The 26,031-nt window shown below is 54.6% G+C and overlaps 11 protein-coding genes and 1 non-coding gene across 12 annotated transcripts; 9 read left to right on the forward strand and 3 right to left on the reverse strand.

Annotated features, from left to right (window-relative positions):
- Nucleotides 1-727: 727 nt before the first annotated feature.
- Nucleotides 728-832, reverse strand: VDBG_15022. The gene has a single exon. It is a non-coding gene; the product is annotated as a tRNA-Arg (tRNA).
- Nucleotides 833-1,521: 689 nt separating this feature from the next.
- On the forward strand, nucleotides 1,522-2,808 carry VDBG_01176 (epoxide hydrolase; the record flags this gene model as incomplete). The annotated part of the gene is made up of 3 exons (XM_003009447.1): nucleotides 1,522-1,932; nucleotides 1,989-2,187; nucleotides 2,314-2,808. The coding sequence occupies 3 exons, from the start codon at nucleotides 1,703-1,705 to the stop codon at nucleotides 2,806-2,808; spliced, it is 924 nt and encodes a 307-aa protein (XP_003009493.1).
- A 1,010-nt stretch (nucleotides 2,809-3,818) lies between these two features.
- VDBG_01177 (NADP-dependent L-serine/L-allo-threonine dehydrogenase ydfG) lies at nucleotides 3,819-4,788 on the forward strand (the record flags this gene model as incomplete). The annotated part of the gene is made up of 4 exons (XM_003009448.1): nucleotides 3,819-3,851; nucleotides 3,902-3,958; nucleotides 4,041-4,196; nucleotides 4,261-4,788. The coding sequence occupies 4 exons, from the start codon at nucleotides 3,819-3,821 to the stop codon at nucleotides 4,786-4,788; spliced, it is 774 nt and encodes a 257-aa protein (XP_003009494.1).
- Nucleotides 4,789-5,252: 464 nt separating this feature from the next.
- Nucleotides 5,253-5,975, reverse strand: VDBG_01178 (PQ loop repeat protein; the record flags this gene model as incomplete). The annotated part of the gene is made up of 1 exon (XM_003009449.1): nucleotides 5,253-5,975. The coding sequence occupies one exon, from the start codon at nucleotides 5,973-5,975 to the stop codon at nucleotides 5,253-5,255; it is 723 nt and encodes a 240-aa protein (XP_003009495.1).
- A 1,374-nt stretch (nucleotides 5,976-7,349) lies between these two features.
- On the forward strand, nucleotides 7,350-8,777 carry VDBG_01179 (WD repeat-containing protein; the record flags this gene model as incomplete). Its single annotated transcript, XM_003009450.1, has 1 exon — nucleotides 7,350-8,777. The coding sequence occupies one exon, from the start codon at nucleotides 7,350-7,352 to the stop codon at nucleotides 8,775-8,777; it is 1,428 nt and encodes a 475-aa protein (XP_003009496.1).
- Nucleotides 8,778-10,246: 1,469 nt separating this feature from the next.
- VDBG_01180 (peroxidase manganese-dependent 1) lies at nucleotides 10,247-11,508 on the forward strand (the record flags this gene model as incomplete). The annotated part of the gene is made up of 2 exons (XM_003009451.1): nucleotides 10,247-11,233; nucleotides 11,296-11,508. 2 exons carry the CDS (start codon nucleotides 10,247-10,249, stop codon nucleotides 11,506-11,508), a joined length of 1,200 nt encoding a protein of 399 aa, XP_003009497.1.
- Nucleotides 11,509-11,694: 186 nt separating this feature from the next.
- VDBG_01181 (conserved hypothetical protein) lies at nucleotides 11,695-14,514 on the reverse strand (the record flags this gene model as incomplete). Its single annotated transcript, XM_003009452.1, has 4 exons — nucleotides 11,695-12,442; nucleotides 12,623-13,377; nucleotides 13,556-13,631; nucleotides 13,700-14,514. The coding sequence occupies 4 exons, from the start codon at nucleotides 14,512-14,514 to the stop codon at nucleotides 11,695-11,697; spliced, it is 2,394 nt and encodes a 797-aa protein (XP_003009498.1).
- Nucleotides 14,515-15,789: 1,275 nt separating this feature from the next.
- On the forward strand, nucleotides 15,790-17,303 carry VDBG_01182 (para-nitrobenzyl esterase; the record flags this gene model as incomplete). The annotated part of the gene is made up of 2 exons (XM_003009453.1): nucleotides 15,790-17,036; nucleotides 17,117-17,303. 2 exons carry the CDS (start codon nucleotides 15,790-15,792, stop codon nucleotides 17,301-17,303), a joined length of 1,434 nt encoding a protein of 477 aa, XP_003009499.1.
- Nucleotides 17,304-17,898: 595 nt separating this feature from the next.
- VDBG_01183 (DJ-1/PfpI family protein) lies at nucleotides 17,899-18,666 on the forward strand (the record flags this gene model as incomplete). The annotated part of the gene is made up of 2 exons (XM_003009454.1): nucleotides 17,899-18,487; nucleotides 18,551-18,666. The coding sequence occupies 2 exons, from the start codon at nucleotides 17,899-17,901 to the stop codon at nucleotides 18,664-18,666; spliced, it is 705 nt and encodes a 234-aa protein (XP_003009500.1).
- A 573-nt stretch (nucleotides 18,667-19,239) lies between these two features.
- VDBG_01184 (conserved hypothetical protein) lies at nucleotides 19,240-19,959 on the forward strand (the record flags this gene model as incomplete). The annotated part of the gene is made up of 2 exons (XM_003009455.1): nucleotides 19,240-19,627; nucleotides 19,712-19,959. 2 exons carry the CDS (start codon nucleotides 19,240-19,242, stop codon nucleotides 19,957-19,959), a joined length of 636 nt encoding a protein of 211 aa, XP_003009501.1.
- A 689-nt stretch (nucleotides 19,960-20,648) lies between these two features.
- Nucleotides 20,649-24,257, forward strand: VDBG_01185 (DNA damage-binding protein 1b; the record flags this gene model as incomplete). The annotated part of the gene is made up of 5 exons (XM_003009456.1): nucleotides 20,649-20,740; nucleotides 20,805-22,325; nucleotides 22,397-22,781; nucleotides 22,838-23,875; nucleotides 23,934-24,257. 5 exons carry the CDS (start codon nucleotides 20,649-20,651, stop codon nucleotides 24,255-24,257), a joined length of 3,360 nt encoding a protein of 1,119 aa, XP_003009502.1.
- A 368-nt stretch (nucleotides 24,258-24,625) lies between these two features.
- Nucleotides 24,626-25,663, forward strand: VDBG_01186 (cytochrome b-c1 complex subunit Rieske; the record flags this gene model as incomplete). Its single annotated transcript, XM_003009457.1, has 4 exons — nucleotides 24,626-24,924; nucleotides 25,067-25,155; nucleotides 25,220-25,370; nucleotides 25,455-25,663. 4 exons carry the CDS (start codon nucleotides 24,648-24,650, stop codon nucleotides 25,634-25,636), a joined length of 699 nt encoding a protein of 232 aa, XP_003009503.1.
- Nucleotides 25,664-26,031: the final 368 nt, after the last annotated feature.

Here is a 26,031-nt window from a genome sequence, read left to right on the forward strand (position 1 = left end):
ACCGTTGAGGGAGGGGGATGAGAATTGATGTCGAGACGAGGAACAAACAGAAGAATCGGGACCGGAGGTTGAGGTGTAAGTTTAGTATGGGAATGCTTCAACTTCTAGGTCTCGGGTCAGGTTTAAACCAGGGGTTTCAATGTCGTGTTGGGGGGTGGTCTTGCCGTGCAGGTGGTACGAAGCAGAGGGGGCGGTGCACCTGCTCTTCGGAGGCCAGCTGCAGTGGGAGGCTCTGATCCAAGGAGCGAGTTGGTGATGGGGCAGGGGGCTGTGACAGTGGCAGTGGCGCTGTGCCCCACCTGGAATTTCAGGCTTGATCGTCTTGGATTACGAATGTTCCACGACGAACATCGAACAATGAGGTATTCATGTACTCACAATGCCGAAAGACTAATAACCCTGTGGACGATAGAATGCATCCCGTCAGTCTCTTCGGCTCTGCAACATGATCCGCGGGAACGAGATCCGGCCAGTCAAATCGACAGTGGTTTCAGTCATCTCTGGCGGCGGCGACACAGACACAGAATAGATACCTTGGGCACCAATGTGCACATCAGAAATAAAGGGGCACCGTCTGTGTCCCTTCAAGGTTCTTTGGATGAGAAAGGGATCGACACAGCGTAGCACATCTGAGACTCGTATCACCGTTGTGGCACCCGCAACGAAAGGCAAAAACACCACGCAAAAACTACAAAAAGCTGGTACACCCTTTGGGGTGACTTATAGTTGACCACAGCAGGGCTCGAACCTGCAATCTCCTGATGCCCACAGCAGATGATCTTTCATCAAGTGCTGTTCGTAGTCAGACGCCTTGCCATTGGGCCATGCGGCCTTTGTTGAAGATTGGCAAATTCTGATCGGTCCATGATCCACAGGGTGGAGGCTCGACGACGGCTCCTGTCCCTACCTTTCCTGGGGGCTGGCCTCGGGGAGGCCTCACGAAGACGGACCTGATTCTGGAGCTGCGGGGTGTCCACCATACAACACGTGGTCGCGGCTGTTCCTTGGCATCGTGCCAACAAAGAAAGAGCAAAAATCCATTCGAGGGCGGGATTGATTTGTTAAATTGTTAATCGAATCTTCCAGCGTATTCGCGCCTAGATATTCACACATGTAGTCGTCGCGGGACGTCTGCCAGGTATGATAGTTGCCACAGTCCGAGAGGCTCCTCACGAGGTTTACAAGCCGCAATTGGCTTTACTGCTTGGATAGGAGCTTGGTCTATCCGTGCAACTTTTAACCTTAGACTTCGATCAGGAACCAGCAGAGTTCATGCATGTTATTTCACAGTTGGGGTTGTTGACTTTTTCATCGGAACTCCGTTGACGATACAGACACAGCGGTACCAGAAGTGTTCGTAGACGTTCGATCATATCGACGTCAGTCGATCAGTTTGTTTTCTACCCGTATATCCCATTTTCCCCCATTACCAACGGTTAGCAACTGTGCTTCATGCCGGTCTTGGTTCAATCCAATCAGCGTTCGGAATTTATCATTCATGTAACTGTAGTCAGCGACAGGTACGAAACCATGTCAGAAATCGTGCCTTTTACGGTAATTAAGGTAGCGAACAGCGGATACGCATTCGTTTCGGCCAAAAGTGAGGGGGCTTCGTCTGCTTACTGAAATTAAGATCAATGTCCCAGACGCGCTGCTAGAGGAGACGAGAGTCAAGCTCAAGTACACTCGTCTTGACAATGCCATGGGATCCGTTGAATGGAGCGACCTTGAGATCGGCCACAACGCGTTCAAGGAGCTCGTTCAGTTCTGGCGTGACGAATGTGACTGGAAGAACTACGAATGCTTCTTGAACACCTTCCATCACTTCAAAACAACAATACAGGTGCCCGGCTTTGAGGCCCTGGGTATTCACTTTCTTCACCATCGGTCATCGAGGCCAGACGCCCGTCCGCTTCTGTTCCTACATGGCTGGTCAGTTGGGCACACGGATTCCAGGACTGTTGTGGTCCATGAGCTGACAGGATCAGGCCCGGCTCTTTTCTGGAGGTCCTCAAAATCCTCCCACTGCTGACTGAACCCGAGGAAGGCAAACAAGCCTTTCATGTTGTTGCCCCCTCACTGCCGGGGTATGGAATCAGTGGCTTTTCCGAGAAAAAAGGCTTTGGTATTGATCAGCATGCCATTTGTTTCGCCATGCTGATGGAGAGACTGGGGTACAATGGATATGTTTGTCAAGTAAGGCGGCACATGCCTGATGGTGGTCAACATGTCTGACCGCAGCCATGGTGGGGTGGTGATTGGGGCTCGATAATTGCCCGTTTCGTGGCTCTGAAGTATCCCAATGCCGTCCAGGCCATCCATATGAACATGATTCTAGCGCTGCCGCCCGACCCGAAGAAATCGCCCCAGAAGTTCGTTCGGTTCCAGAACAAAGACTACGATGAGCGAGGCCTGAAGAATATGAGGAGAATAAACTGGCTTGCCGAGCACGAGGTAGGACTCTGCCCCAATACTTCTGGCTTATCTCTGTGTTGTGTTGACATCCCTTTCACGTCTTCGCGGGGTTATCAAATTGTTCAGGAGACCAAGTGTGTGACGCTCGGCAATGGCCTCCACGACTCCCCAGTTGCGATACTCGCATGGTTCGTGGGCAAGCTCAAAGCCTGGACGGACGATTATCCGAGAACCAAGGAAGAGCTCATTAACTGGACATTCATGCACTATCAGGGTAGTCCGAGCGCTGCGATGCATATTTACAAAGAGGCGTTGGCTGTCGTGAACGATGATCTAGACAGCATGGCCAAACGCTACGTTTCGCAACCAGTCGGTGGTTCTGTTTTCCCTTAGGAGGTGCGTTCTCACACATCATTCCAGTTTCTGCGACTGATCATATCCTGGCAGCTTTGGATGTCGCCTCGCGAGTGGATGGAGGAGACTTTTAACATTCAGTTCTGGCGGCAGAAGGACAAAGGCAGGCACTTTGCTGCTTGGGAACAGCCAAAAACTCTGGTGAACGATCTGCGAGACTTCTTTGGAGCTGAGGGTCCAGTATTTGGGAAGCACTGATTACAGTTACGTATGAGCAGCAGTGAAAAAGGTCATCGGCACCAATCCTGGCATCATTTTCATGTGATCGATTGTTCTCTGGAGACAGTTTTCAATTTCAATCTCGCAGACCATCAATTTGCAACATCTTGACAGCGTGTGCTAGTGAGGCAGCGGGGTCGGGGGGACGTTTAGTCAGCGGAGCATCTTGCAAGGCCTCACACACCCTCCTGTTGCGTGTCACCAACGAGGGTGTCTAGTGCAATCGATGTTTGGGTGGGTTTGGAAACTGAACCGAGAGAATGAACGGCTTGTCAATAGCTGCTAGAATTGGATTTGTAAGGAAGGTATGCATCGGACATGCCTGTTTTGTTTTCAGTCGGACCTGGCTGCGAGAGAGAGACGATAAATCCTGGCATGTATGTTCTCACTCGTGCATCAATTTTGGCGCCAAGCACCAAACATGTCGCGCTTGTCGGCGTCCCCAGAAACTAGCTTAGGTTCTTCGACGCAAGCCGCTTGTTCATATCTTCATATCGATCGGTTTGCCGCGCTATGGTGATGTGTCTCGGCATCATGCCCGACAATCCGCAGGACCCGCCCCAACATGACGTCGTGTATGCATCTCATGTCAAAGATGTTGACGAGATTCAGCGAAGATTCTCCCGAGTTAGTAAGATGTGTCATGTATTTTATAGTATATATAGATCTCACATACTCGTGTGACATATTTGGTGATCAACAAGCCCACTGGAGCGATCGCGATTCTCAACTGCGGTTTACAGACATCCCCACCTCGCACACTACCCACCATGGCTTCGCTACAGGGAAAGACGGCATTCATCGTAAGCCATGATGATTCGACACGTGTGTTCTCCCGCTGAGGCCGCAGCAGACAGGTGCCTCCATGGGCATCGGAAAAGCCATTGCTCTAGTCTTAGCAGGCGCCGGGGCAAATGTCGCATTGGCATCCAGAAGTAAAGTGAGCAGACCAGACAATCGGACGAGGCCCATGAGACTGACGCAACATGAAGGACAAGTTGGAGGCCGTTCGAGACAGTATCGCCGAAAAAGCACCAAAGATCAAAGTCGGCGTTTACGCCGTTGACATCCAGAACCACGAAGAGGTCGACAATGCCGTCAAGCAAGCGATTGCTGACCTCGGCGAGATTGACATCCTCATCAATAATGTGAGAGTCATGAAAGAAATACGTCCCGCGAAGCGACTGCCTCCTGTAGCTGACAAATCCGCAGGCAGGTCTCGCGCTCGGAGCACCAGCACGCTTCTGGGAGCTCCCTGTCGACGCCATCTCTCAAATGTCCGGTACCAACGTGAATGGCGTCATGTTCACGACTCATTCGGTACTAAATCGCAGCATGTGGCCGCGGAAGCGGGGCACCATCCTCAACGTCTCTTCAGTCACTGGCCTCGAGTGCCCTCCCTTCAACGGCGAGGCCGTCTACCACGCGAGCAAGGCGTTCCTTGAGGGCTTCAGCAATAGCCTGCGAAACGAGACTGCTGGCTCGAATATCAGGGTTCTGGTGTTGCGGCCTGGCGTTGTGAACACACATTTCCATCTGCAGCGGGTGCAGTATGATAAGGACGCCATGGAGGACTTTTACCAAGGGTATGATCCTCTCGTTGCCGAGGACTTGGCGCAGTCGGCACTTTACATGTTGAGCTTGCCCGACCACGTTTCGATTAAGGCTTTGGATTGCGTACCGACGGCACAGCGGGCTTTGACCAACTTTGATCGGGAATGGAAGTTGAGGCAAGAATAGGATTCTCGTTCATGTAGTGCTCGCGACGCTGGAATACAGTAGGCTGAATACGCATCAAGAGAACAGTTTAAGGTGACCTGGCTCCGACCGTAGGACGCGCGACGTGTAACAGGTCACGTTTGCTCCCATAAGTTTCTAACAGTGGCATGTCGGTTGCAAGGCCGGGAACCATAGATATGTCCACTTATTTCGACTACGCGTCCCGATTGACGATGGCAGACGCAGAGGAAGCAGTGTCGAAAGATTTCGTCGGCGATACAAGCCCACGCGGCCAGAAAACCTCTAGCTTGTCGTCGAACACCCTGCAGCATAAAGTAAAGTAGGTATATGGTTACACGTAGAAGTCTACTAGCTCTCTGCAGAACGCCAAGCGGATCGATCTTTTTCAAGTCACCCGTAATAATATAAAAAATATTCATCTGGTGTGCCACCCTCCAATTCCTCTTCGGACATCGACCAGTCCATCAACTAGTCGTGTTGTAGTTGACTCGTGGTGTGCCAATGCCACCTGGTCGCAGCAGAGGTCTATCCTCACGGAGAACTTGGCGTTCCTCGCGGTCGTGCAGTCTCTCGAGCTCCTCCTCTGTTTCAGCGTAACGCTCTGGATGGGCCGTGTAGGGCCCGGGCAGGCCGTCCTGCCAGCCCTCGGAGTAGGTACGGATAGGGTTTGGCCTTTGAGGCTCGTCGTCATCCAAACCGTTGTTCTCAATCTCGCTTTGGTCTCGCTCTTTGGTCAACTCATAGTAGATGGCCATGCCCAGTAGGATGCCTTGCATGGTAGCCGTCAGGAGAAAGATGCCCCACGTGCTCCATCCCTCGGCACCCAACCTGAGCCACAAGTTAAACGCAAAGAGATACCCGCCCGGGGTCTGAATACACATCATGGGAATGCTGAGACTGCCGACATGTTTCAAGTGATAGGTCGTCCAGATTTGAGGAATATACTGGACAGCGGCGAGCGCGGCTGCCATGACACCTAGCAGGTTGGCCCAAAAGTTAAGATGACTCTTCAATGCGACGGCAAAAACACCTGTCAGGATGATGATGATGACGGCGTGGAACACACACAGCAGCCCGACAGTGACCGCAGTGTGCCACTTGGGCGGTTCGCCAGTCAGCTCTTCTTCGGGCACATCTGCATCTTCAGATCGGAAGAAGACAAGGAAAAGACCAGACTGGCCAAACATTAGCGATTGGCCACCAGAACATGCCGATTGAGCTAGATTGTCTGATTGTCAGAGACGTACATGAGAGCGAAGCAAAGCCACTGGACGCCCAGTTGAGCGATGCCAGGAGACCTGCCAAGCATTCGGAAGTTTCCAGCTGACTGCAACAGGCGATGTCTTGTCGTGATGGCGGCACAGTCAGAATGTTGGCGAAACCGGAGGTGGCCGAGGTCACGCCCAGGAGAACGAACCAAGGGGAAATGCCCTCGGAAGTTCGCCTCGAAGCGATACGGTGATGTTGGGGAAGGTATGAAATCAAGAGGCCAAGAAGGATCAAACTGAGAGGGGTGCGGGTTAGTTCGGTCAGACGTAAAGGATCAGGGTGGCCAGGATGGGCGCAGAGACTCACAGAGAGAGAGATAGGTTGAAGTAGTTGGGAGACCGAAGCTCTTCGCATCGATCCTTGGTCTGGAAGAAAGCGGGCACCGCCATGGTAGGAGAGAAGGCGGCTGCAGAATCCATCTCTCGTCTTCGATAGCGCCTGACTGTGTTGGGAAGAAGCGCCGACAACCTGCTCCAACGAACCAAGAGACAATGATGGAAGAAGTTCTAGGCCACTAGGTACGGTGTGCACGACTTCCGTCCTTCAATCGCAGTTGGGCAGCCAGGGAGGAGCCAGGCAGCGCCGATCGTCGCAAAGGCTGGGGTGTCCTGCAGCGCGGGGAGTCGGTTCGGAGGTCAGGGTCGAGGGTTGGCGGTTGTCTCGCGTCGGGGTGGGAGAGGAGCGATCGCAGGGGACGAGTCAATTCGAGCTCAGTAACGCGGGATCAGCGACGCATTTTGCGGGTTCTTGACTTGTGGATCGTGGGGATCGCGCTCTACGGTTTGGTGTGTGTAGAATGAGTCGTCGTCGACAGCTCGGTCAAGGCGCGGTGACGAGAGATGAGCATGGGAAAGTGCCATCAGCCATCAGCCTGACCAGACGAGCAGGGAAACACACGCTGCTTGCCCGCCCAAGCCAAGTGCCACTGACATTCAGGCGGGATACGGCAGTAGCGCCAAGCGGCAGGGACCATCCAGTCAAGGTAGACGGTTCTGGCAAGGCCGAGAGCAGCGGCCAATCAACGAAGCTATGGCCAGCACGCGCCTTCGTGTTGAGCATGACGTCAAAGTCGACTGCCGCAAGGTTCAACGTGTAAAGGTACCTGTATCCTTCCTATGTTATCAGGGTCCGGCTCCCCGGAGATCCACTACAAGACCCTCACCGAGACTCATATGGCCCTGAAGCAAATTGTGCTTGCCATAGACGCGCCGCGGACTCTTCGACCCGACCTTGCATTGCTTTCTCCAACAGCCACGACACCCCCAAGCAAACGTTGAGCGCTGGACGCTGCAATGACATCCCCTCACAATGCGGAGAGTGGGATCGATAACAAGATTGGCCAATCTCTAGACCGTGATGCGCCAGACCCCGCCCGCGGTCTCGTCTCAAAACCATCCATCGATGTAGTAGCTGCAACCGCACCACATGAGAGGAACGAGAGTCAAGAGCAACTTTCATTCTATCGTGGGGCTCAATGGACGGCAGATGGTACCACCATAGTTGCCTCCACCTCCGACAACCGCGTGTCGGCTTTTGTACTTCCAGAAAACTTGCTTGAGCCCAACGACGACGCTCACCAACTTGGGTCCCGGAGCACACTTCACCTATCTGAACCATCTTATGCCGTAGCTCCAGCACCCTTCTTCTCACTGTCTGAGTCGGCGTCCCAGACGGTGCTCACCTCATGCAAGGACCATCCCATTCAACTCCACCACTTGTTTCCCGACGAAGGGACACAGTCGCGACTAGCCAGTTACAAGCTCATTCGCCGTGAGACGGAAGAGTACATTTCCGCTGAAACCTTGCTTTGGTCTTGGCCAGGAACGCATTTCCTCGTTGGGTCTACAAATCGACTCGACTACTTTGATATTTCGCGTCCTGGTTCTGATGGACCTATTCTCACGATTCCGACTATTCCGTCAAAACGGCACATCTCAAAGGGAGGGGGCGTTGGTATGAAGGGCATGATATCGGCGCTTTCCAGCCAAAGCACTGCTATCTCAGAGGCACCGATCATAGCTGCGGGCACGTGGACGCGGTGGTTGGGCCTCTACGACGTATCCCGATCGAACAAGGCCATTGCCAACTGGAGCGTTCGAGGCGTCGTGAATGGTGAGTTCGGCTGCAAAGACGATGGCCATGGCATCGTCCAGACAATCTGGAGCCCCTGTGGACGATACTTGACCATCAATGAGCGACAGGCGAGTAGCATCCTAGTTTACGATGTGCGTGGATCTCGCCAGCCTGTCAGTGTCCTCATTGGCCGTGATGGGGCCACACAACAGCGCCTGAGCTGCGACGTTTTTGCAGCTTCGACCTCCAATGGGGGTTTTGAGGTGTGGGCAGGCTCGAAGGACGGCCATGTGTACGTGTGGGAAGACGTTGGCAGCCAGCAAGGTGTGCTTGACACGTCGTGGCGCTTCCTGGCTCACAACTCACCGATCGGGAGCACAATACTCCATCCCAGCGGCTCCGTGGTGGCCACATGTTCTGGAGCTTGGACCCCAGTATCGGATGAAGAGCTCGACGAAGGGCTTGGCTCTCGGGATGAACGACAGCTGCCCACCATATCGTCAACCCGCATCACATCCGACTGCAGCATCAAGATCTGGGCCATTGGCATGAAGACAACAGGCGGCGGAGATGATGGATGCCAGCAAGCTGATACACCACGTCAGAATCAGCAGCAGCATCATGTAGAGGAACATGAGCAAGTTTAATGCAGTCTTCGGCCATCCGCCAAAATACCCCGTGAGTCGAAGTCTCATCTGGCAGAACATCAGAGGCGCGCATGATTGTGAAGCAGATGCTCGTGGATGAGCCTCATATTCCGATATCGACCAATTGGAGCAACAAATATGGCAAGCCAACCTTCCCACAACTGTTCTGCCGGGTTCGAACACATGAACATGAAGGGGCATTGTCGCCCTTCTTTTTGGTCTGGGTCTTCAGGCACCGAGCACATGGCACGTGGATTCAAACAACTCGACATCGTCATGCAATGAAGCAGGCATCGATCGAGGCATTCTCGTATTACGCTACGGGCCTCGAAAGGATCTTCCTGGAATAGAGACCTCATTAAGCTCAGCCTGAGTCCTCGGCTATGCGACCCCACCAGGCCTTGCAGAATGCAGCAAAGGGTCGTGAGCACGGCATTTTCTTTGTTCTGGGCAGAATGCCATTCGGACACTCGTGACAGTAGACTAGGTCAGTGCTTACGAACGGCGTCACGTTCCGCCTCCACGGACGTCCGATGCCATTGCAAAGACGGACACCGTCTATTGCCAACAACGCGTATCAGCACGCCCATGACATCTCCGCCCAAGCCATCTCCAAGAAAATCATTGAGCAGCGCAGCGTTTTGGCCAGTCGGCATTTTCGACGTCTTATTCTGCGGATCTGAGTAATCTGTCAAATTGTCAGCAAGGGCACAATGCCGACAGTGAGGCCAGCGCACATCACTAGCCAATCATGCCTGTATCAAAGCACCTCTCAATGGCCGCGTTCCTGGCTAAGACCTGCACTAGAAATTCTCACGTCCGTGCCCCGACTCTGACCTGAGTGAGCCACCGCGTCCGAGCCAAGATCATCAGCGCCAGGGAACCGAGTGCCGAGAACTACATGCGACCTCCCTACTTCTCCTAACAAAACGCTTCCTCGACATTTCAACCGCGCCACTCTGGGCACGACGCACTGACGAAGGAAGTTCAGGCCACTGTGTTAGCTTGCGGTCATGGCCCTCCACCGTTTTCCAATCGAGCTAACTGACCACGCATTGGTACTATGTCCTCAGCCACAGCACGCCCATGGCCACAGGATGAGGTAGCTCCTCACGTCTGCTGAGTCGAGTAGTCTCGGCTCTTTGAGTGCAGATACCCCTGAGTCCAGCGTTCGGAGCTTTTCCAGGTCGGGCGAGGCATGGCTCGGCCAGGCCTGCATGATGTGTCTTGTGTTCGCCTTCTTGCAATGGCTACCGCCAAAAGGCAAGTCACTAGCAGGAGCCGGATGGCGCAACTTATAAAGAGTAGTATCCAGACTCTGCCAAAGATGTTGGCAAGCAGAAGAAACACCCTGTCATAATTCCCTCCAACTCGCGTTTACTTTGTGGTCGCCCGAGGGCTTTCCGTTCATTGTTCACTTGTTCAACTTCCAAATATCACACTCATTTTCAGCCCTCTTCAATCCCAACATGAAGTTCTCCATTGTACTGGTTGCCTTGACGGCTGGTGCCTCCATTGCTCATCCGGGTATGAGCAAGGCAATGGCTGATATTCAAGAGATTCAATCACGAAATGGCCGCTCCGGACCCTCGACCGAGATCATCGGTGACCTGGTGGGCCTTGATGACAGGCGGCTGACTGCCACCGGCCGAGATATCAAGAACATCCTAAGCGGCCGCGGTAACCCCCAAAATACCGTGGCTAGCTACTGGCTGGGTGCCCCTCGTCTTGGGGGTCTCTTCTGCCGCATGGACCAGTGTTGTGTGTGGAAACACATTGCCAACGAGATGCGCGGCATGATGATCGGAGATGCAAGTCGGTGCAACAATCTTGCACGTGCCTCCATCCGTCTTGGCTTCCACGACGCCGCCACCTGGTCCAAGGACACCGGAGGCACCGGTGCCGACGGGTCGATCGTCCTGACGGCCGAATGTGCCCGCGTTCCCGAAAATAACGGCCTTGCTGAGGTTTGCGCTCAAATGAAGACGTGGCACGACAAGTACAAGGGCTACGGCGTCTCCATGGCCGACCTCATCCAGTTCGCCGCCAACGTAGCCACCGTGTCGTGCCCGCTCGGTCCGCGTATCAAGACTTATATCGGCCGTAAAGACAACGCCGTTGAACCCCCACGCAACCTCCTTCCCAGCCCTTTCCACAGCGCAGACCGCCTGCTCCAGCTCTTCGCGGACAAGACCTTTACAGCGGATGGCCTGATTGCCCTCATGGGCGCCCACTCCACGAGCCAGCAGCGATTCGTCAACCGTACCCGCCCCGGTGATCCCCAGGACTCTACGCCTGGCGTGTGGGATGTCAAGTACTACGGCGAGACTATTGATGCCAACGCACCCCAGCGTGTTTTCAAGTTTCAAAGCGACGTCAACCTCGCCAACGACGCACGCACACGCGCTGCCTGGGAGTCGTTCATCCCCGAGTCATCCCAGGGCGCCTGGAACCATGTACGTTGTTTTGTGCCCGCCTATCTACCGTTCGATGCTTTACCCGTACTGACCTGAGACAGGCTTACGCTGCCGAGTATGTCCGCATGTCGCTCCTCGGCGTGTACAACATCAACAGTCTCACCGATTGCACCAAGGCGCTGCCTCCGTTCCAGCGCAGCTACAGCTCGTCAGACGAGTCTGTCATCGACCGCTTCATGCACGGACTGATTGGGAGCGTGCAAAAAGTCAAGGACCTTCTGCTGAAAGGAGACAAGGTTCCCAGTAATATCTAGACATAAAGTCACCATCGACACGAAATTATATGAGGATCAGGGGCTTCATCGGCGTAGGCTACTCGGCGGATTAGAATATGTTCCATCTTAATGAATAATGTATCATTTTATATTTTACACGAATCGCTTCGCACATGGAGGATTATATAGGAAATCTCGGTCAGGTCGTCATGCCGTCGTATTTTCCTAGCTTCTCCACTCTGCTTCATCACCATGCTTTGAAGCCTGTCTCTTGTCTAACCTCGCACACATGCGCCCGAGTACGGCACCTCCCCCAAGCAATTCCTGGAAATGCTCTGTTCTCTCTTCCCGCGGCATCTCCAGGAAGCGCTCCAAGCCCTGGTCTCCAAAGTCGTCTCGGAGAGACGCAGCAAGCACCTGGGCCGCATATATATTCATGCCAGCCTGTCGAAAGAAGACTTCCCAGTCTGTTTCTTCCTCCCTGAGCAAATGCTGCTTGTCACATGTGACATACTGACGGACTTTCGCAATAGTCCGAGCAACGAGATGACGAGGCCCCCCTCCGACATATACAGGTTCGATCTTTGTGCCACGCAACATAGCGTTCTGTTTGACAAACTCGGAGTAAGCTGCGGCTTCAGCTGGAGACAGTGGTGCCCCTGCAGACGCGTCGTCCTTGCCATCTTTCCAGACAAGAACTACAAGACGCTCGTACAAGGGAGCCACGTTGTTGATGCGCTTCCGTAATTGTGATCTTGAGTCGGCCGACCCCGGAAGAGGCCTTTGACGGACCTGAAGGAGCGTAGTGACCACGATCCCCGTGGAAGCAGAGATCGACAGGTCAGCTTCGTATGAAAGGGCAGAGACTTCATCCTCAGAAGAGGCTGATGCGAGCGAAGATATCCGTTGGCAGGGCATGCTGAAATCTCGATCAAGCATTTCAACTCCTGCAGTAAAGGTATTTCCGGAAACCCTATACCAATGAGCGAGGTATTGTTGTCGAGATGAAAAAGCGAACAGGCTTTTCCAGGGGCGTGATTGTCAGGTATGAGACTTCCTTTGAGGGCACCGGCCATTGACGGGTTACATTTGGGGTTTTTTGTAAAAGAATTTGGATCTTGTGGATTGAGATATTGAGTCTTCGGAGGCGTACCGAAGAATATCGGGACCTTTTGCCCTTTGCTGTGGATGGTCGATCAAAGCCAAGTAGTTGGACAGCATCTTGCTCAAGGCACCGGGTTCGTTCTCGGCGAGGAGAATATCTTTGTACTTCCCGTGTGGCTGATGGCTTTCGCGCAGTCTCTTGTTTTGGGGCACAACCTTTTCATATCGTAGCCTGTCGGCTTTCCTTTTCCTCGCCAGCTCCAGCAGATTGTCTGCTGGTGGTGCAGGTAAATTGAGTGGTGTGGCCTGACGCACAGGTTGTACAGCAGGAGATTCTTCCCGTGACGATAAGTTGGCGTTGATCACTGCATTCTTGGCATGCTGATATATCTTCAACGAACCGGCATCATAGGTTGCGTATTCTTTGGAGGGCTCCGGAGATGAGCGGCTCAACGTCACTAGAGTGTCCTCATAATCACTGATGCTTTCGAAAACGTTGATTTCAGCGTCTTTCAACGAGAAAGGCGTCCACCGCAACTGCCTCTCACGTTCAAGATCCTGAGGCCATGCGTCGGGAAACGTCTTCCAGTCGTGCCTCACAGATTCAAACATACTTGTAGAGCACCCAGTGCTGGCCCGAGATGGATTCGGAATACTGAAGTCGAGCTTCGGGACAGGCAAACGAATCAATGAGTCGGGATTTCTGGGCTTATCTTGCTCCAGCTGTTGTTGTACTTGTCCTGTGGTGTGATGGGACTGTGAAGCCAGGCCTTTCGGGTATACTTGTGCTTGTGGGTTGTGACCCTGATGCTCGTCCAGTATAGCCGCGTCGTCAAAATGAAATAAGCAAATGGGATCCGACTTGGTGGAGAAGGAATTAAGAGTAATTGGTGTTCGGTCTGCGTCGACGGAACAATGTACAGAGAAAGACGGCTCAGTCATGGTAGGTTGCTCTAACATCACATCAGACATCTGAACGTACGATGGCGGGGTGAATGAAAGTATTTCTGGCTCCTTTGGTGTGCTCGATATGCGAATGGAGGGTGTTTCTAGCGGTGCTTCAACATGAAGAGGTGCATTTATTTTAGTCCTCAGATCTCCCTCTATCCGAGAGACAGTCTCTAACGGAACGAAATTGTCGGGGTCCGGCTGTTCGAGTATCGGTGGCTGTAGACCCTCACCCCCCTCTGGGGGAAGTAGAAGAGGGGTGGCCACGCGGTTCGAGCCCTTCTCATAGCAGTCAGTGCCTGAAGATGACAAGAAGGGCATGCGTACTTGAAGAATTGCAAGCTCGCTCATGATGATTGAGAGACTTAAGCCCCCTCCATCGTAGTTTTCCAAGGCCTCAGATATGCATGTCGTGTCACACACATCCGGTTCAATGTTCTCAGTCATAAGTTGTTCCTCTAAGTGAGCAAGAGTGGCGTATGCCTTTCTGGGAAACGTCATGCTCTCGTCCTTATGCTCATCCACCGGCTCATGGGGAAGTATCGATGTATGGATAGGATTGGGCCGGGAACCTGGAGAATATTTCTTGAGAAAGTCTTTGAAATCTTGATCATGGTTACTGGGCAGTAGAGGCAACTCCAAGTCCTTGATCACCCGTGAGGAGTACGTAATGGCATCCTCCGCAAGTATCTGTAGGTCCTTGTTTGTGGCATTCTGGCTGCAACTGTTGACGAGGTCAACAATAGACTCATCTGGTAGGACGGTCTCGCGAAGGCAGGGTGCTGGCAAGCAAACATCTGCGAGGTCCGCCTCATCGACTTCCTCGACAAGGGGCAACATAGCTGACAGTGATGCAAGATGGCCTGTAGAGGCCCGGCTATCAGTGATGTGCCCTGTTTGGCGGAGATCGTACCGAACCGTTCTCAAGATGGCATGGTAGATGGCCATTGAGTCTGGTTCATGGGTGATTGACGATGTGAGAGTGGCGCTCATGATGTCTACAGATCCGATGCAGTCTGCTGTATGCAGGTCGGGTCATGACGAACCGGCCAAGTCAATGTGAGCACATTTTTCTGGCAGTAATCTTTCAGAAGAAGAACGTGCTTGATGAAAAGTCATGATCTGTTGCTGCCTCGAGTTCGTCGCTCCTGCCTACATTCCAAGAACCCAGAAGCGTTAGCAGGAGCGACCACCTGAGGACAATACAAAGGGAAAGTGAGCGGATTGCCCTGACTACGACACCTCGCAAAATCATTCGTAGCTGGCTCTCGCAATACAAGAAGGGTGCTGGCATTTCCAGCATCGTTCATATTCGCCTCTGTGAAAGACAACATACCGTTGCACGTGTGCGACGTTGACGGTGAGCTCGATGGTTTGCCTCCCCCACGAACGATTTTCTCTCTCGACAATCGATCCTGCCGCAACCTGACGAAGCCGGGCCATCCGAGCCCCTAGAGCTCACACCAGTAGCTTGAGAGGAATAACTTGCTCAAACGCCGACGTTCCGAGATATAGCTGACAGACGCAGTTGGCACATCTTCGATGTGACCTTCTTCGGCGCTCAGACCTGTCGACCCAAATGGTTGCTCCGAGTGCAACCCGGATGAACAAAGTCTACATGGCCATGAGGTCTCAGCACTCAATGTTGCTCAATTTCGGACAAGGGCTAGCAGTGACTCCGAACCCGATGCAACAGGCCTGCCTTCGTTCGGCGGCTGTACCAATTTGTTCTTTTCCAAATCCGAGCATGCCTGCGGCCCAGATGCTGCGCTGGCGCTTTGCTCCCAGAGTTGATGATCTTATGGCTTCGGCATATGCGGTTCAACCCGAGCCAATTTACCCCTTTGTCGCATCGACAGTGGAGCGATCGTCAGACGGGGATGGCATTTCTTCTCAAATGGGGGTCCCTGACCTGCCGGCTGTCAAAAGCATCACCCCAGAATGTTTCATTTAAACAGAGGTGTATTTTACCGCGAACCCACCACTATAGCTTGAACTCTATTGTGTATAGGGGAAAATGCATCGAAGCTCCGAGCTATGGACGGACACATCGGCTCAAGTCGTCAATATAAAGTACGGAATGTCAGCTCCGACGAAAGGCCAGCAAGAGATCATCGCTTCATCGCATTCGCAACCTTGCTCATCTGGTCTCTGTTGAGATTGTCCTTTCTTTCTTATTGAGTTTTATCTCTTTGATCCGTTCGTTCATCCCCCGGCTTTACTTATCATTCTTTCACCTGGCAATCCACATCATTGCCACACGCCACCATGAAGGTGACATCTCATCTCACGTCTGTGCTGGCCGCCACGGGTTTCTTGCAATCCGGCGTCCAAGCCGTCCAGCCTCTCGTTGACGTCGGGTACGCCAAGTTTCAGGGAGCCGTGACAAACAAGGCGCTGGGCGTCACAAGTTGGAAGGGCATCCAGTTCGCCGCCCCTCCCGTTGGCAAGCTTCGTTTCGCTGCCCCAGCCGACCCGCTCCAGAGAGGCACGGTCAACGCATCAGCCCACGGTCCCATCTGCCCCCCGCAGCAGCCGGGGGACTGGACCGTCACCGGTACCTATGATCGCTTCACAGTCGACGAGGACTGCCTGTACTTGGCCGTGACAGCGCCCTCCAAGGCCTCGAAGAACTCAAAGTTGCCCGTCGTCTTCTTTCTCCAGGGTGGCGGCTTCTCCTCCAACTCCAACGCCAACTGGGATGCCAGCGAGATTGCAGCTGACGGCAATGTCGTTGTCGTGCAGATCAACTACCGCGTCGGCATGTACGGCTTTCTCCATAGCAAGGAAGTCCGCGCGGGCGGCTCGCTCAATGCTGGTATCAAGGACATGTTCAAAGCCCTGGAATGGGTGCAGAAGAACATCCACAACTTTGGTGGCAACCCTAACCAAGTCGTCCTCGACGGTGTGAGTGCCGGTGGCTCAGCCGTTGGTCTACTCATGGCTGCAAACACGGGAAGCAAGAAGAAGCCTTTCGCCGGAGGCATCGTCGAGTCAGGCGGCTGGGTCACGATGCGCACGCTGGAGCAAGGACAGGGACAATACGATTGTCTCGCCAAGGAGAAGGGCTGCGCCGACTCGGCCGACTCGCTCTCCTGTCTGCGCGCCCTGAACCAGTCAGCTGTCCGGTCGTCCAACTGCTGGTTCAACCCCAATATCGACGGCGAACTTTTCTCCGACAGTTTGGTGAACCTCTTCCGCACGGGCAAGTACACCAAGCTCCCGACCATCTGGGGCACTTGTGCCAACGAGGGTACCAAGTACTCGGCGCCGCAGTCCACCAATACGACGGAGCAGGCCCTCGGCTTCATCAAGGGCAATGATCCCTCGCTTTCGGACAACTCGCTCGCCATCATCGACGACCTGTACATTGATGTCCCGCAGCCCGTCTTCCCGGACTCGGGCATCAAGTGGCGCCAGGCCGCCAACGCCATCGGCGACATTGGCAACCACTGCATCGTCCGCAACGTCCAGAAATACCTTGCGCGTGACGAAGCCACGACTTGGAACTACAAGTACGCAACCTCGACCCCAACAGCGATCGCGAGAAGGGTGCCGCTGAGTGGGCACCCTTCACAGTCGAGGGGCGCGAGAGGCTTTTCGTGCAGACAAACAACACGCACATGGAGAAGATGAGCTCGGCGCAGAACCTGAGGTGTGATGTCGTGAGGCCTGTATCGGAGAATCTGGGCAAGCCGGCCAACAGTGGCGTTGTGACGCAGCTGGATGAAAAGCTGGCTGCTGGTATTAACGGCACGACCGAGGATACCACTTTGTCCTGAACAGCGTTCATCTGCTGTGTCGTCTGCTATGCATTGTAGTGCATTGCAGTGCATTGCAGTGCATCAGTAGCATTTCAGTACAATGCTAGGTAGCAATGTACTACCACGAAATTCAACAATTCAGACCAAAAGATCTTGTAACGCCGAGAACAGGGGTAACCATTGAAGACCAGACTCCGCCGGGCATCAGCGAGATAGATATATACTGGGGCTGGCCTGTGGCGTGGCTAGTGTTTACGCCCCGAGCCGCATCGGAGACTAAACCTGGGCAGGCTCCGAATCGGGCAGGTGAAACAGCAGCCACCACATGCAAATGACGGCCTCCGTCTTCGACGCCTCGATACCCTGACACAGCTGCCTGCGTGATTGCGGCCCTCGACGAAGAGTTGACATAGCTCAGCCGATGTCTTGATTCTTCTGTGATGAGCCCGAAGCCGAAAGGCTTCGGAATGGGCAGATCTGCTGGGGAGCCGGTACCAAAGCGCACAAGGTATAAGAACGAAGGATGAACGGGCGCAACTCACACAAAGCCCCAGAGTAGGACACCAACTCATCCACAACATTGACAGCATTGCATACCCGGACAAGAAACGCCATGGCCGCCCAAACCCCCAGAAAGCAGGTCCGTGTCGGCGTCATGATGGAAAACATCCAGCTCGCCGACATCATCGGCATTGACATCCTCAACAACCTGTCGGCCCTGACCCCCGAGATGCAGGCGGAGATGGTTGCCTCCAACATCCCTGTTGAGGCCTTCGCCAAGTATGACAGTCACTTTCTCGACATTGAGTTCTTCTACATGTCAACCACGCTCGAGCCGGCTCCCACAACGCCCTCGCTCCGCTGGCTCCCCAACGTCACCTACGACGACTGTCCGCGTGACCTCGACATTGTCATCACGGGCGGGCCGTACCCGTCTCACCGCCCGGCGGCCGCCAACAGGTTCATGAAGGAGGCCTTCCCCAAGACGAGGATCTGGATGACAACTTGCACGGGCTCCATGTGGCTCGCGAGCAGCGGCGCATTGGATGGGAAGAAGGCCACGACGAACCGCAACTTCCTGGCCGGTGCGAAGCAGATGTATCCGGCTGTTGAATGGGTTGAGCAGCGGTGGGTCGTAGAGGACAAGGTGTACGAGGGCGAGGGCAAGGGCGAGGTTTGGACGGCGGGTGGTGCTGGCGCTGGTAAGTCATGCACACATCCATCCTATTCTTGCTTCTGGTGCCTGTGCTGACCGATGATCCCAGGCATCGACATGGTGGTCGACTACTGCCTGAAGAACTTTGATCCTCAATTCGTGCAGGACGTGTCGTTGACGTCCATCGACTTTGGACCCAACACGCCTAGAGGGCAATTTTACTGAGATGCATGGACACGTTCTTTCGGGGGAGGCACTGGTTTGGATAAGATCTATACCTGACAAAGGTTTGACAGGCGTTGCAAGGGGGATAGTGGGAGTGGCAACAAGCCTGATGACGTCCTGAATCTGACAGACTAAACACCTGCCTAATCCAAGCTGGACTGTCAAGGTATTCGCCCCTTCTAGGCTACAAGTTGCACGCAATGAAAGTACACAAGCGCTTGGATCGGCTCGACTAAGATCTCACACCAGTGCCTAATTCCAACGTTCCCGGGGCGCCCCGCACACCCGATCCGCCGTGAGTCATTCGCCGGGCCTGCCCCCATCAGTAACACCTTTCCGGCCCCCGCTCTGTGCCAACCTCCGTGTCCTCATCAGGAGCCCCGTTCTATTGAAGCCTTAAGCTTGTCTCAAGACCCCGGCCATTCTGCAACGGCACCTTCCCTATCACAAGTTGCGCTTCTTGATATCCGTCAGGCCTCCTATTCACGATCGCCTTTGCAATCGCCCTCACAATCGCGGCACGGATCCCTCTCCCCATTCAGAGTGGCATCATCACACCCACCCACCGCCAACATGCCGCTCGAGCTGCGCCGCGTTGAGGCATCGGACCACGACATTCTTGAGCGCTGCATCGTCGTCGAGACGGCCGCCTTTGACTCTAGCCACATCAAGCCCATCGTCTACCCAGGTCCCTTCCCGCCCGACGCCGACGAGCGCCGCGTGGCCGAGCTGTCGGAGACGCTTTCCAAGGAGCCGAACATCCACTTCATCGCCGTGGCGGACACGGAGATTGAGGGCCCGAACGCCATCGTCGCTTGGGGTAAATGGATGGTCTACGCCGAGGGCATGCCCCCGCCCAAGGAGAGAACCTTTTCGCCCGGCATGAATTTCGAGGCTGCCAAGCTGATGTACGGCGGGATTGACGGTCTGAGGAAGAACGTCGAGGGTCTGAAATGCATTTGTGAGTACCTTTTCCCTAGTGTCTGGGCCCAGGTTTGCGTGATCCGCCAACGACGGAGACGCGTTGCTGATTTTCCCGCGATAGATTTGAGTGTCCTCGTGACGGACCCCGCGCATCAAGGCCGCGGCGCTGGGAAGCTGCTGATGCAATGGGGCGCTGACGAGGCGGATCGCCTCGGACTGGCGACCTTCCTTGAGTCTTCGGAACCGGGACACGTGCTGTATCCCAAGTTTGGGTTCCAGGATGTCGAGCCGCTCGTGGTCAGTCTCGCGCAGTTTGGGCTTGAGAGGCCTTATCGAGCGTGGGGCATGGTGAGGCCGGCGAAGGAGTGAAGGTTCATGTCAGATGCGGGCATTGAACCAGTCAGTCTGCTTTGCTAGCGTCAAAATCGTACGCATCCAACCAAACAAACGTGACGTTCTTGTTTTGCCATCAGTGAATCCCAGCCTCCAGTTCCTAGCAGGTACGTCGGTGCACCAGCAGCTTCAGAGATCACAGCACCTTTTCCAATGGCTAGAATCGTTTTCAGATAATTTCTGTAAGCAGCAGAAGAATCGATGAGCTGTGTCTGGATCATGTTGAACACACGTAGCATGCTGACTTGGTGCGCCATCCTCTGTTCTTGACTTGATGGCGTCCAAGCCCAATTGCCAGTCATCCAAATTCAATGTACTAATAGCAGACGATACCTCCTCCAAATAGGAATTCCGACTGAAAAGCATGAGAAAGCCAGAATGAATGGCCATGAGGCATCACAAGGCTTGACATGATCACCTAATCCAAACTAAGGTAGTGAATCATGGCGAGGTGAGCTTCACATTGTAGCCCCTACTGGTCCGTGCATCTCGCTATCGATAGCGCCTGGGGTCGCTGGTCATGATCTCAGCACTGCCGGAGCTCTGGTCCCCTAAGTCCGATCAAGGTCTCTCCTTTCATTCACCGTCATCATCGGCGTCGATGGCCCAAATCTTTGGGGCCGGAGACACGTTGTTCGCAAACTACTCTCTCCCAACCTGACAACATGTCGTACATTGTCCCCATTCACCGGCCCAGCAGCATTCGCCTGGCCATTTCAAGCCGCCTGTGGCCAGACGAGGATGTGCTGGTTACTGCGTGCGTTGCGCCCCTCCATCACCCCTCCCTCACCTCGGCTTCGACTGCTAACCGCCAGCGACAGCAAGGTCAATCGGCTTGAGATCTCACGCCCCACCTCAGAAGGCTTGACTCTGTTGAGCTCATCCGTCGTTTGCGGCACCATCACCCTCCTTCAAACCCTCCGACCCAAAGCATCCGAGACCGACATTCTGTTCGTCGGCACCGATCTCTTCCACTACTTCACTGCGCGATGGGACCCCACACAGGGCAAGCTCGTCACAGAGCAGGTCATTCAGGACATTGCAGAGCCGCACATGCGCGAGGCCCAGAGCCAGGACAAGTGCCTTGTCGATCCCGCGGGCAGGTTCGTCGCCATGCACCTGTGGGAGGGCGTCATGAACATCATGCAACTGGGCACGCGCAAGGGCGCAAACTTGAGGCTTGATAAAGACTGGGCTCAGGTTCGCCTCTCCGAACTGTTCATGAAGGCAAGCACCTTCGTGCCCACGGAGACGGGACATCCGACCATCGCCTTTCTCTACCAGAATTCCATCGATAGGGAGGATGCGCATCTGGCCGTCTACAGGCTCATGGAGGACGGCAACACCAACGTTTCCAAGTTCGACCCTTTGAAGAACCGGGAGCTCGAGCTCGAGATTCCCGACCCGTTCGCCAGAACACTCATCCCAGTGTCGATAGTCGAATCAGACGTGAAGCGTTACCATCGCCGCGACACAACAAATGCCAGCGCGCAGCTTGGAGGATTGATTGTCGCTGGCGAGACAATGCTTATCTATGTTGATACCCTGACGAAGGTCAAGATTAGCAAGGCACTCGACGAACCCAGGATCTTCGTTTCGTGGGCCAAGTACGATGTTACACGATACCTTCTCGCCGACGACTACGGAAACCTACACCTGCTGACGCTCGAGGTCGACGGCGTCATCGTGACTGGACTGTCGCTCAAGACGATTGGAAAGACATCACGAGCTTCGTGTCTGGTCTATATGGGCAACGAGATTCTGTTCCTGGGATCACACCATGGGGATTCCCAGCTCTTCACGCTTGACCTGTGCGCTCAGACAATACGGCTGATCCAAACAATACCAAACATCGCCCCAATCCTCGATTTCTCCATTATGGACCTGGGCAACGCCGGCGACAGTGGGGTTGGAAACGCTTTCTCGTCTGGACAGGCCCGCATTGTGGCGGGCTGCGGTGTGCACCATAACGGTAGCCTGAGGAGCATCCGAAGCAGTGTCGGCTTGGAGGACATTGGAATATTAGATGGCATACAGGATGTCCGTGGTCTATTCTCGCTCAAGTCATATGGGTCTGAAAAGGTTGACACGCTTGTCGTCTCGTTCATAACAGAGACGAGGGTCTTCAAATTCGATGCCTACGGCAGCGTCGAAGAGCTGGCGGACTTCCAGGGTCTCACACTTGACCAGCCGACTTTGTTCGCAGGTTCATTAGCCAACGGCCACACGCTGCAAATTACGGCTTCCTCCGCGCTTCTTCTAGACTCGGAAAGCAGTGTTACGATAAATTCCTGGACGTCATCCAACGGGGGAAGTATCGTCAATGCTTCTGTCAACGAGAAGTATGCACTTTTATCTGTCGGCGGAAGCACCCTCGTGTCCTTGAATCTGACTCAAAACTTTGATGTACGAGAGCAAGCACTGGGCGACGGTATTGGGGGGCGACGGCAGCCAGATCTCGTGCATTCACGCATCGCGAGACTTTCCCTGATATCGGCGCTATTGGCTTTTGGTCGACAGGCTCCGTGTGCGGGCATCAACCTCGGAACACTGCAAGCACTGCATGGGGGAAAGCATCAAACAGAACGACGACAACGTCTCTGTTCCTAGGGATCTCGCTTTGGTCCAGCTGCACCCGCCTCAGCTCGCAGGCCCCACGCTATTCGTTTCTCTTGAGGACGGCCAAGTGGTTTCAATCAACGTCTCAAAAGATGACTATTCTCTCACGGCGAGGAAAAGTGTCACGTTGGGGAGCAGGGAGGCAGGCTTGCATGTGCTGCCGCGACCGGGTGCCCCTGGTCAGAGCAATGTGTTTGCGACGACCGAACATTCGAGCTTGATTTACAGCTCCGAGGGCCGGATCATCTACTCGGCTGCCACCGCCGAGGACGTGACTCACATTGCGCCGTTTGATTCTGAGGGTTTTCCCGATGCCATCTTTTTGGCTACTGACAAGAATGTCCGTATCGCCAACGTGGATACCGAACGCCGGACTCACGTCAACCCCCTTCATATCGGTGAGACGGTGCGGCGGGTGGCTTACTCTCCGGCACTGAAGGCGTTCGGCATCGGCACCATCCGAAAAGAGCTTCTGCACGACGAAGAGATTGTCTCAAGTGCCTTCCAGCTCGTAGACGAGATTGTGCTCGGTAAGGTCGGCAGGCCCTTTGCCCTTGGCGGAGAAGCCTCTGTGGAGCTGGTTGAGGCTGTGATTCGAGCCGAACTCGACGACAGTACAGGGCAGCCCGCCGAGAGATTCATAATTGGCACAAGCTATCTCGCAGACCCTGACGTCAACGATAGTGGCGACGTCAAGGGTCGGATTTTGGTGCTTGGTGTAGACTCGGACAGGAACCCGTACCTCATCGTCAGCCACGAACTGAAGGGTGCTTGCCGATGCCTGGGGGTGATGGGAGACAAGCTCGTGGCGGGCTTGAGCAAGACGGTGGTAGTCTACGACTACATCGAGGATTCGACGACATCTGGAAAGCTTGAGAAGCTGACGACATTCCGGCCCTCGACATTTCCCGTTGATCTCGACATATCCGGCAACATGATTGGAGTGGCTGATTTAATGCAGTCCATGACCCTGGTCGAATTTGTACCAGCAAAAGACGGCCGCAAGGCCAAACTAATAGAGAGGGCGCGACACTTTGAATACATTTGGGCCACAGCAGTGTGCAGCTTGGGCGAGGAATCCTGGCTGGAGGCGGACGCGCAGGGAAACCTCATGATTTTGGAACGTCAGCCGGACGCGCCGACTGAGCACGATCAGAAGCAGATGCGCACAACGAGCGAGATGCACCTGGGCGAGCAGGTGAATAAGATCCGCCCGCTCCAGATTACGGCGACAGAGAGCGACATTATTGTCCCAAAGGCCTTCCTCGCAACGGTAAGCAACCCTTTCGGCGACAACTGATTGGTCTTCAACCACTAATGAACGCACGCAGGTCGACGGTTCTCTCTATGTCCTTGCCAATATCAGTGCTGAGTACCAGAGCATCCTGCTGCCCTTCCAGGAACGACTGGCTGGGATCGTGCGCTACCTCGGCCAAGCCGCGCCCGAAGACAACGAGGGACCCTCGTTTAGCCAATGGCGGGGATTCAGAAACGCAAAGAGGATGGCGGGAGCGCCGTTCAGATTTGTGGACGGAGAGCTGATTGAGCGGTTCTTGGACTTGGATGAACTTAGACAAGAAGCTGTTGTGGAGGGATTGGGACCGTCTGTCGAAGCGATGCGGAACATGGTTGAAGAGCTCAGAAGGATGCACTAGCTGACGATTGTATGATAATCAAGACACAACCGACCTGGTGGACGCACGTACACTTGAGGATGCTTGATGAAGTACGTATGCAAATATCGAGTTGAACCGCTCCTTTTGGAGAAAGGTTATGCCTATGGTGCTAGATTATGCAAGTTATGGAGATATGTCATAGACGGGTCCCCGGAAACGCCCGGGTATCTGGCCATAGCACGCCCAATCAAAAGCCGTCAATTTCATAGCCTGTGCCTCAGGCATGCAAAGAAAGCTTCGGCAATCCTCAAACCACCATCATCACGAACCACCTCTAGGAAAAAAAGAGCGCTTCCGCCCTTGAATCTGCCCATCAACCTCCACTCCACCCCCCCCGACAACCCCCCCAATTGACCTCGAACCGTCACGATGGCGCCCCTCGCAAACGCTTCCCGCACCTGCCTGCGCCAGCTCTCGCGGTCCGCGGCGGCTCCCACCCGGGCGCTGAGCACGACGGCCGCCCGCGCCGACTACACCCCCCACAGCTACTCGAGCCCCTTCAAGGGTGCGCAGAAGGGCGATGATATTCCCGACTTCTCCAAGTACATGAGCAAGGGCAGCGGCGCCAAGAACCACCTTTTCTCCTACTTCATGGTCGGCACCATGGGCGCGATCACGGCCGCGGGTGCCAAGTCTACCGTTCAGGGTACGTCACCACGAGCCGAGGCGATGGGCAAGAGACGAACATGACGCCATTGGGCATCAGGATTGGCAAGAGGAGGATCGTGTGACGGAGTTTTACGGGGGTCTGATGGCTGAATCGAGTTCAATTGCTGACGGCGATGCAGAATTCCTCGTCAACATGTCCGCCTCCGCCGACGTTTTGGCCATGGCCAAGGTCGAGGTCGACCTCAGCGCCATTCCCGAGGGCAAGAACGTGCGTTACACCACCCGTCCCAGGTTTGTGGAGGAGCAAACATCGCTGACTTGCAGCAAAACAGGTCGTCATCAAGTGGCGCGGAAAGCCCGTCTTCGTTCGCCACCGCACTCAGGCCGAGATTGACGAGGCCAACAAGATCAACGTTGCCTCCCTACGTGACCCCCAGAACGACAGCGACCGTGTCAAGCAGCCCGAGTGGCTCGTCATGCTTGGTATGTCGTACCCTCCCGGCGACACCGAACCCTCGTCTCGTGCTCCTCCCGTGAGCGCGCCTCGCTGACCTTTTCTTCTTCCAGGTGTCTGCACCCACCTGGGTTGTGTCCCCATCGGCGAGGCCGGTGACTACGGCGGTTGGTTCTGCCCCTGCCACGGTTCCCACTACGACATCTCGGGCCGTATCCGCAAGGGCCCTGCCCCTCTCAACCTCGAGGTCCCCGAATACGACTTCCCCGAGGAGGGCAAGCTTGTCATCGGTTAAAGCGAGATTTGCTAGCTTGAAAGGGGGAAGCGGCAGCGGCGACGTCCTTTTGTACGAATATCCTCGGAGAAACGGCGGACGAAGACGGAAAACACTTACACAACGGACGTATAGATTCTTTTCGATCATCTGCCGGCGGCCGCGGGAATCAGCGGTGGAAAGCAACGAGCAGGAAGGGAGAGGATGAGGGGGAGACTGCGTTTTTCCTAGACAATGGCCCGGGCATGCGCTTTGTCATGTTGTATAATCAGTCGAGCATCCGGGAACAATGAGAGCCTCGAAACACCACCTTTTTTGCGGTCCATGGAGGTGTGAGTCTTGTTTGGCGAGGTATTGACTCAGGGTACAGGATTTGTGATACAGCCGCGGTGACGACCGCACACCTGGAAGCCGCC

Source organism: Verticillium alfalfae, genomic scaffold (assembly GCF_000150825.1).
Source record: "Verticillium alfalfae VaMs.102 supercont1.1 genomic scaffold, whole genome shotgun sequence".
Taxonomy (NCBI): domain Eukaryota; kingdom Fungi; phylum Ascomycota; class Sordariomycetes; order Glomerellales; family Plectosphaerellaceae; genus Verticillium; species Verticillium alfalfae.